This window comes from Tarenaya hassleriana, unplaced genomic scaffold (assembly GCF_000463585.1).
Source record: "Tarenaya hassleriana unplaced genomic scaffold, ASM46358v1 Cleome23, whole genome shotgun sequence".
In the NCBI taxonomy this organism is placed as follows: Eukaryota; Viridiplantae; Streptophyta; class Magnoliopsida; order Brassicales; family Cleomaceae; genus Tarenaya; species Tarenaya hassleriana.
This window is the reverse complement of record NW_010965625.1, coordinates 2255123-2264489: the sequence shown is the minus strand read 5'-3', so window position 1 is coordinate 2264489 and position 9367 is coordinate 2255123. Positions and strand designations below refer to the sequence as shown.

Below are 9367 nucleotides of genomic sequence, written 5' to 3'. Positions count from 1 at the left end.
GCCCGCCACCGTTAACGCGCTCTCGTCGGCCACGCGCGGGCTCTTCCTGAGGTTTTGGAGGTTCCGTCGGAGTACGGACAACATCCGCAACATTTCAGTTTTTTTTTTCCTGGTGTGAAGAAGGTGTGGAGTCAATGTGTTGTGTGATGAGGAAGGAGAGAGGCCATGGGGCTTTTTAAGGGTGGTGGGATTTGCAAGTGGGATTTGCAAGTTGGGGAATGCTTTTTATGGTGCTTGTGTTTATCATGGAAATTTTTATTTTATTTTTTAATTTAAAGAAAAAATACTCTTATTTTTTCCTTTAAATATGCAAAGACATATCATACCAAACAAAAAACAGTTTATCCTAAGTTGGGTTTGCATCAATTTGATAGTGACTAATACTATATAGCAAAGATTCCCAAAAAAAGTAAAAAATACTCAAAATTAGCAAAATAATACGGAAAACCCAACTTATACATGTCCATATATATAACTTTTGATTCTGTATTAAAAACAGACTAAAAATACATTCTATAAGTAACATATAAGCAATCCATGACAAATATAATGTATAGATAGATATACATGTTAAAATAAGAAAATAAATATGTGATTGAAGAAAATATATAGATTTTGATATATGATTGGAAATAATGATGAGGTATTTTATTTATTTCTATTTTACTTAAATTTTTTTTTATATTTTATTAATTAATTTTTCTATATATATAAAAATAGAAGAGATTTCTTTCTTTCTTATTTAATTTATCCAATTTTATATTTTCACAGCACATACGCATGCAAAAGTGGAGGAGTTGCGTGAGGGGGGGGGAATGGATAATAAAGTCAAATGAGCGTTGACTTCTCTTGTCCTCTATGGTCATAAAGTCGTTGACCGGTCAAGATAGACTCCACTCACGAGTCACGACCCTCCCGATCACGATCATCATATGTCAACTATCTTTGTTCAGAATCTGGTCCGAAAACCTGCACCGAGAAGATAAAGACAACCAATTTTCTTTTTTTTTTGATGAACGGTTAACATGTAATAATATTCTGTAATTAGTTCCATCTACAAAAATCGGACGTATGCCGATATAACCACAAGATGATCACGCCCATGCGAATGGAAATAAGACACCTTACAAACAAAAGGAAGAGACGACCCACATGGGTGTGGTCCAGCCGCTATTGAGGATGTCAAAGACACCCCGAGGTCGTCTGTTCGATCTTCGATGCAGGGAGGGAGAGGCGCATTTAAAATTTTCGTATTCAAAGGTTGCTCTCGGATCTAAGAGATGTAGGTTGAATCGAAGATCTAGGTGAACTTCCCCATTGACCACAAAAAAAAAAAAAAAAAAAAAAAACCGTGATCAATACTTCAATAGCAGCTAACGTTGCGGCAGAATCAGATGGTACCAATCGGCAAGCAACCCAGACTGCAGCGTTCGTGAGGTGCCCAAAAGGGAGTGAATGGGTGTTACGCACCATATTGCCTAGGGCCATGACGGATTCCTCGAACAACCTCGAATTGCGCTCCCGTCAAATGAGCTATACAACACTCACTCTGTGTCAATACCTTAGCAAATAGGCGACGATGACGGGACTGGTCATTCCCCGAAGCATTGATCCACTCAAAACCAACTTCGATAGGTACGAATTAATAACTAGATGGTCGGTAAATGAACGGTGAGATATCTTGCGAATAACCCAATAAAAATGATAAAATGCGTATATAAATATATAAAACTAGGTGGTTTATTAATCTCTCATTTTTACGAGATATCAACTTGTCATTAAAACTAATTTTACACATACAATCAGAGCAGTTAAAAGATAGTTCACAATGTAATGTATGTACAATTTAGTATTATTGGTTCACCAATATATGATTATTAAAAATAGTCCATCTCCATGTTTAGAATCCTATATAAATGGTTATGGTAAGTTGATGGAATACGTAGGATGGAATATGGAGTATGTAAGGGTGACCATTTTGGTTATTATAACTAAATAGTCGAATTGAATCAAACCGAATAAGATATAACCGTAAACGAATTCGATATAAAAATTGAATGGTTATAACTTTCTTAAACTCTAGAAGTCGAAACCGAACTGAACCTATTAAAAAATAACTAAAAAAACTGATTTTTTTTAAAAAAATGAGTTTTTTATAACAAAAACAGAACCGACCCAAACAAAACCGAAATTCAGATAAAACCGATTGGTTATAATTTTTTTATAATCAAAATAACCGAACCGAATATCACCAAACCGAAACCCGAAATGATCACCATAATTCCATGAATTCCAAGGAAGACGAAATCAGGATCAACTGTGTCTAGAGTTTTGAAACTACCAAAATGGTTATGGCAACGTTGTAATAATCCAAAACTATGCAATTGCAGCTTATATGTATGTTAAAATATATGTCATACATATATCTATTTTGTAAAATATAGATCTTTGTACAAAATATCGAAACCATTTTAAATGTCAATAGAAATAAAAATTGATAAAATAACGAAACAATCTTTACACATTTTTGCAAAAAAAAAAAAAATTGGGTATTTAATTTTTTGAATATTCTGTTTCAAATTTTAAATTTTCAAATGGACTACTAAACAACAAATTATGGACTAAAAATCCATTATCCGATAAATCACTTTCTAATCACCGAAAAGATTTGAAGCTATTGAGATGTTTGTGTATCAAACTAAAGAATGAAGAACAAGAAGCTTTTGGACCATTCTCATACACAACAGTGACAAATGCCGATCATAACAAAGAAGGATTAACGTATAAAATCAATAAAAATGGAACCCAATCCGAATGAATTCAAGGTATAGACCTCTTTGACAAATGTAACTTAGAGCAGATCTCAAACCGCAAGACCAAATGATCATCAATACAATGCAGCAATACCAGAAACAGCCATGGAGATCAAAGCCAAACCTCCAAAGCTGGCAGCTTTCTGCCCCGAATTCTTGTGTGAGGACTTGGGAGAAGAAGCGGAGGCGTTTTCCGCCGAGTCAGCGGAAGGAGCATCCGCCGGGCTGCTGACAACGGGAGCGGGAGCTGGAGCGGGCATCGGGGGAATGTCGGTACCAAAGATCGCTTCGGGGAGAAGCACGCGGTTCACTTGGTAAACAGCCACGGGCTCGGTTGAGTAAACGCTACTGCTGACCTTAGTCTTGGTCCAGCCAGAGTCGAGTTGGACGGTTCCTGAGACGTCAGTGAAGTTCAAAGTGTACTGACCGCCGGCGAAAGTGCTGACAGAACCCGTTTGGCTGAGGTTCTTGAAGTCGGAAAGCGAGTAGTAATGAGGGAGGGCGTGGAAGAGGAGGAGTTGCTTGAGCTGGTCCTGAGTGAGATTGGAAAGAGAAGGGTTCTTCATGTTCTTGAAGGCGTCGTCTTTAGGGACAAAGACGGTGACGCCTTCATCGGTGTTGTTGGCTTGGTTTTGGAATGTGTCGATGACTTTGGTGGAGAGGAGATAGTCGAGGAAAGTGTGGAATGGACCGGCAACACTGAGTAGCTCGGTCAGGTTGACGTGGTGAGGAGCCGGTGCTGGTGCAGGGGCAGGTGTCGGGGGCAGGGTCGGGGCCGGAGGGCTCCGGGTCTTGGCGAAGGTAAAAGATGAGCTAAAGAGAATCATGAAATAGAAAATGATGGAAAAGATGGAAACTTTATCCATCTTCTATGATCTTTAGCTCTGAATTCTCACCCTCTATATGTCCTGCATACAGAAACAGAACCCAAATGTGAAATCTTTGAATCACTTACACCAAATGCACAAAACCCAGAACCCTAATTTGATCAAAGATCAAATCTTTTCCAAGATCCCAGAAAACCCAGCAAGAGAAGTGCATGCCTAAATGCCAGATCTCGATCTGATGGATCTGTTTCAAGGATTGAGAACTATCGAGCTTTTGTTTAAAGCAATTAACATTGAAGAGAATTTACTGAGCACATGATCCAGAAAGGAAACACCCGAAGCAAGAGATTGCAGATGAACAGAGATGGTAAACCAAATTGACTACGCAGTAAATTTACCAGATCTAAAAACACACTTTCGGTCAATACCCATATCTCCGAATTACCAAAGATGGAGACTTTGTCGGAGAATTAAGAAAGTCACATAAAAATTTTAAAAATAAAAACAAAAATCCCCATCCTAAGTGTGTTGAATTTATGTTTCAGAACCAATATATACAGAGATATAGAGAGAGAGTGACACTAGAAGCTTTAACGACAACAGAGTGGCATAGAATCTCGCACAAAAACACAAGCTAAATAAAGAAAACCTAGATCTAGATCAGACAAAACCACGAACTCGAAACAATATTAGCTTTGGAAACAGCAAGAGAATGCAGATTTGTGCAGTCAATGCCGTTTCTAGACTGTATCAAAATGTAACAAGGAGAGAGAGAGAGAGAGAGAGAGAGAGAGAGAGAGAGAGAGACCTGAGCTAATGGCGAATGAAGCGAGAGCTGGAGAAGGCAGAGGAAGAAGCGAGGGTATTTAAAGACAAGACATTTACAAGTAAAAAAAAAAGACAGGCTGTTCTGTTCATATGATTAAGCAGTGTTGGTTCCTCATCCGCACCGGCTGGTTTTTATTCTGGTGATCAAGTAAAAAAAATATAATATAATTCCATTTTGTCATTTTTTTAAATTCAAGCTATAACATTGACTCAAATTTAAGGATTCCATAAAAATTAAAAAAAAACATTTTTTTATAATCGAATATCATGAATGGAAATCTGTAATAAAGTGAATTTCCTATTGATTTGGTCGCAATGACATTTTTTCTTGTTTATAATATAGTATTTATGGTGTTTATGGAATAGTAACACAAGTAAAGACAAGACAACAAACACAAACACTTGCAATTCAAATCTCATAATTCTTCAACTTCCCCGGTTACTACTTGTGAATCTCTATCTCAACTTCCCCAGTTGTCACATTTGCATTTTATAATCTCTCTCTCTCTCTATATATATATATATATGTATATACATGTATATACGTGTGTATATGTATTTGTGTGTATGGGGCGATTAGTGAATTTGGATAGACATAATAAATCAGCATTTTTTAAATTTTTTTAAATGTATTTTTTTTTAATAATCAAGTATTCTATATCTAGATCCACATTAATGAGTCAAATGACCAAATATATGATTTGGAATATAGATCCTTTTTCAAATTTAAAATTCAAACTCGAAACGGAACAGACTTTTACATCTCGTTTCACCGGTTAAACTAATCAAGTTTGGTTTTTTTTTAAATGTAAGCTTTCTGCAAAATTGTATTTTTTTCATGGATAAAAAGGGCAAGAATATTAAAAGTTTGGACGAACATTTAATGTTGTTGTGTTGATAACAAATATATTAAAGAAAACACGAGTTCTACCGTAGACAGATACAACATGATTCTTGTCTCTAAGTATAAATGATTCCTAAAATATTATATGCATACATATATATACTAGATCAGATTTGGTATACTAGTAGCAAGTAGCAACCCTAAGAGATTAGCCCATTAAAGGTATTTAAATTATTTTTGCGAATGTACAGATAGTTTGATTTGAATACATTTAATGAAAAAACTTCTGTATTTGTTTTTTGTAAAAACTATACAGAAATTAATATTCACAACCTAAATATTTGTCAGTGAGCCCAAGAATAATAACTTTGAAATCTTAGTAAATTAATTACAAAGTTTAAATACGAAATCATCAAACTAGAAATTGGGAATAACTAAATATATTAATAGAGATTGGCATTGCGGTTTCGGATTCTATTCGACCTTTTATTTTTTACTTTTGTAAAAAACTATACACATATTTTTTTTATTGACTTTTCGTTTAGTTAGAATTCCCTTGCAATTGACTACATGTTCCAAATTACTCTTTTTCTTTAAAAAAAAAATTTTGTTCCATATTTCAATTATTTCTATTCTAATTTGATTGGTATTAAAATTAATTTGAATATGATTATGTATTATTTTATTGGATAAATGTTTATGTATAAATATTAGTCCATTCAAAAATAACTTTTTTATTTCCAAAAACTTGTTGGCAAGAGATTGAGTAGGTGAAGATGTGATTTGACAATTAAAAAACATTATCAACATCAACTTCATTACACAGTTTTTTATTTCTAGAATAATTTTCATAAATAATGAATTAGAACCGTTTTACAAGGGACCAAAAAAACATTAAAAAAATAAGAATTTCTATATACATATATATATATATATATATATATATATATATATATATTTTAAAATTTGGGAGAAACTTTAAAGCAAAGAGGACCACCACCGCAAAGGAGTAAGGTGAGATTTCTTAATCAGCTTTCAAACAGATTTATCTTCTCACTCAATCTTGGACTCACCAACCTTATGGTATACAAGCAAAAAATAAATAAATTGTGGCAAGTATTTTAACCAAAATTACATACGCTAATTCTTAAAATAATAATCAAATATATTATATGAGAATTTAGCAATAATATATATGAAAAAAGTTAATTAATTGCTTGATACATTTGTTTTTATCATATTCCTCTTGTATTTTATTTCTAAGGATTCCATTAGTAAAGACAATTTATTTTTACATACGAGGAAGCATTTGGTTGGTATGTATATATTTATAAATAAATAAATAAATCGACATCATGACTGCTGTTAGGATCAACATTTGATCGACATGATTGGGGTATCCAAAATCAGTATCTAAAATCATAGGGAAACAAATAGAATAATACATTATTATAATTCAATTGATTATTAACTACCATCCAATCTTTTCATTTTAATTCGATGCTTTCTGATATACAAAACAAAACTTAAGCGATTGAATAATATACAAAGTAAAAAATAGATTGATTCATTTTAATATGAATATATGAATTTGTTATCAATTCTCACGTTAATATACAAATTTTAAAATTTCACAATACATAAAAAATTTTCTAATTCCCGTTTAAAATCATAAATTTTACAAATATTCCGGAAAAAACTAAATGATATTTACCTTCGTTTTTATTTGATATGCAATTTTTTAGAATCTTTATAAAATTTATGTATTTTTTTAGAATTTTTGTAAAATTTATTATATTAATTAGAAATAGTACAAAAATTTGTCTATTTTACTGTAAATTTTAAAATGAAAGCTGATAACAAATAATTACTTATTTATAGGAGACTTTTCCTTGTTAACAAAAATAAAATAGTAACAAAATCGAGGAATAGAATATGAACAAACTCAAATAAAAATGAAACCGGTGTAACATTTTTATAGATCTAAAGTTGGATTTATGATTTTCTATTAGAAGTTGCGACAATGATGGGCCGTACAATGACAATCATATGGGTTGCGAAAGGAATGGTTATGGGCCCATACCCAAACCTCAATTTATTTCATAATTGTGGTTCCTGTGGGCTCTGGCCCATTTTGGCTTTTCCCCTGAACCCAAAATTAATAGTTTTTTTTACTTGGATTTCTCTCTCTTTATTTTCTGTAAAAAATTATTTATATTCTTTTTTTATCTCAATATGTGAAAAATTGTGCAATGATGTCATTAAAAAAACAAAAACAAAAAATAATCATAATTGGGGAGAAAAAGAACATGTTCCTAATATTTTTCAAAGTAAAATACTAGTTTCCGATTAGTGTAAGCTATGCGTCTTGGGGATCTCCCCCAACTCTGTTGGTTTGAGAGCCCACTTTCTGAACAAGAGGTCGTGGGTTCAACACCCAGGGTATGGAGATTTCCCCTCCGGCCACCTTCGGATGCTTCACATCCCACACGTGTGGTGCCGGTTGTGCGTGTGGGTCGGGATTAGTCTGGACCCTTTGGGCCTGAGATTACCCGGTTATCAAAAAAAAAAGCTATGCGTCTTTAAATTTTATATATATAGATATGCACGCACATTTAATAGAGGGTATTAATTTAATTTAATTTAATTTAATGTTATTGTCATTAGCTAACGAGGACAATCCCAAGGCACCCTTGTCGTTGAAAAGTCAAAGGTGGACCACTCCCTTGTTGATTTCGCGTCCCATGGTATACTCTTCCTTCCTTTTTTTTTACTCACTTTATTCGTAGAATTTTTTTTTATAACATGAAAATCCGTAGTCATTATCTTTCCAATGTATAATGTATAAATTTCCATCCTAGTATAATAATCTATAAATCACATGAGAGATATAAATCAGTCTAAATTATCTATAGTTAATAGATTCACAGATAAAAATGGTGAATAGAATAAGTGAATTCGAACCTTCGACTCTTTGATTTAAATCAAAGAGGATAAAACTCAAAGAGGATTTCATTAAAAAACTTTTCATTTTCATATTTCTAAATCGTGCAAATCATCATCATTTTCGCAACGTCGCTCATTTTCGCATATTAATATTATATATATATATATATATATATATATATATACATATATGGTACCCAAATTTGATGACTTAGCGGTGAGAGAACATGCAAAGTATGTTCTCATCCTGGATTCAAACCCAATCGTGGAGAGGGATATTCACATGGACTTCTCTGGTCCTCTGGAAGATGTAGTCGGACCAAAGACCCGGTGAATTTCCGGAATATCAATATATATATATATATGGTCATCATGTAGCAATTTAGGTATGAAAATTTTTTTCTAGTAAAATATCTGGATATGAAATTATTTGTTGGGGTTGAGTTAATCTTGTTTTCTTCTAATCAAATGTCCTAACTTTATACATAAATTTTGTTTGAATATCTATTTTTTTTTATATATTCGCATGCGGCCGAATAGTTGGTTTAGTATTCTTACCTAATATGTCTTAGTAGCCCCATCAACATTCTTTTACGTATATAACAAAGTTTAGGATTACGGTAACGCAAGTGTAATTAATGATCATATTAAAAATCTAAATAATAAATTCGAATTTTAAAATTAATATTTTGATTTTGCATGCAATTAATTATATATAATAAAGAAATTAAAAGAAGCATTTAAGGCAAAAGGAAATTAAAGTCAACAAGGAACAGCCCTTCGGGCGCAGTGCGTGGCTGTCTTGTTTTCACATACTAAAGAAAAAACAAAAACGGAAATTCGTAAATTAAAACAAGACTGCGAGTGATTAATTGAAATTAATTTGGGGAATAACGATGACAAAATAATGTTTATCATTCCTATCGATTTGAAATCGTTGGTCCAACTTATCCATATAACACGGGGGAAATTTTGGTTGAAAATAATGTTCTACGACTTTGTAATTAACTACTATATAGTACTTCCTTTGATTATATAGGAAAACTCATAAAATTATTTATGGATATTAGAAAAAAATTGACCAAAAATATTTATTGATATTTTCAAGA

The 9367-nt window shown here is 32.7% G+C and overlaps 1 protein-coding gene across 1 annotated transcript; it reads right to left on the bottom strand.

Moving 5' to 3' along the window:
• Positions 1-2706: 2706 nt before the first annotated feature.
• LOC104815351 (fasciclin-like arabinogalactan protein 7) lies at positions 2707-4546 on the bottom strand. Its single transcript, XM_010543707.1, has 2 exons — positions 4449-4546; positions 2707-3721 (listed from the first exon to the last, which is right to left on the bottom strand). The coding sequence occupies exon 2, from the start codon at positions 3677-3679 to the stop codon at positions 2888-2890; it is 792 nt and encodes a 263-aa protein (XP_010542009.1). The 5' UTR covers positions 3680-3721; positions 4449-4546; the 3' UTR covers positions 2707-2887.
• Positions 4547-9367: the final 4821 nt, after the last annotated feature.

What these genes read in the sequence shown, in the direction of transcription:
- LOC104815351 (XM_010543707.1), bottom strand. Translation starts at nt 3,679, where the DNA reads ATGGATAAAGTTTCCATCTTTTCCATCATTTTCTATTTCATGATTCTC.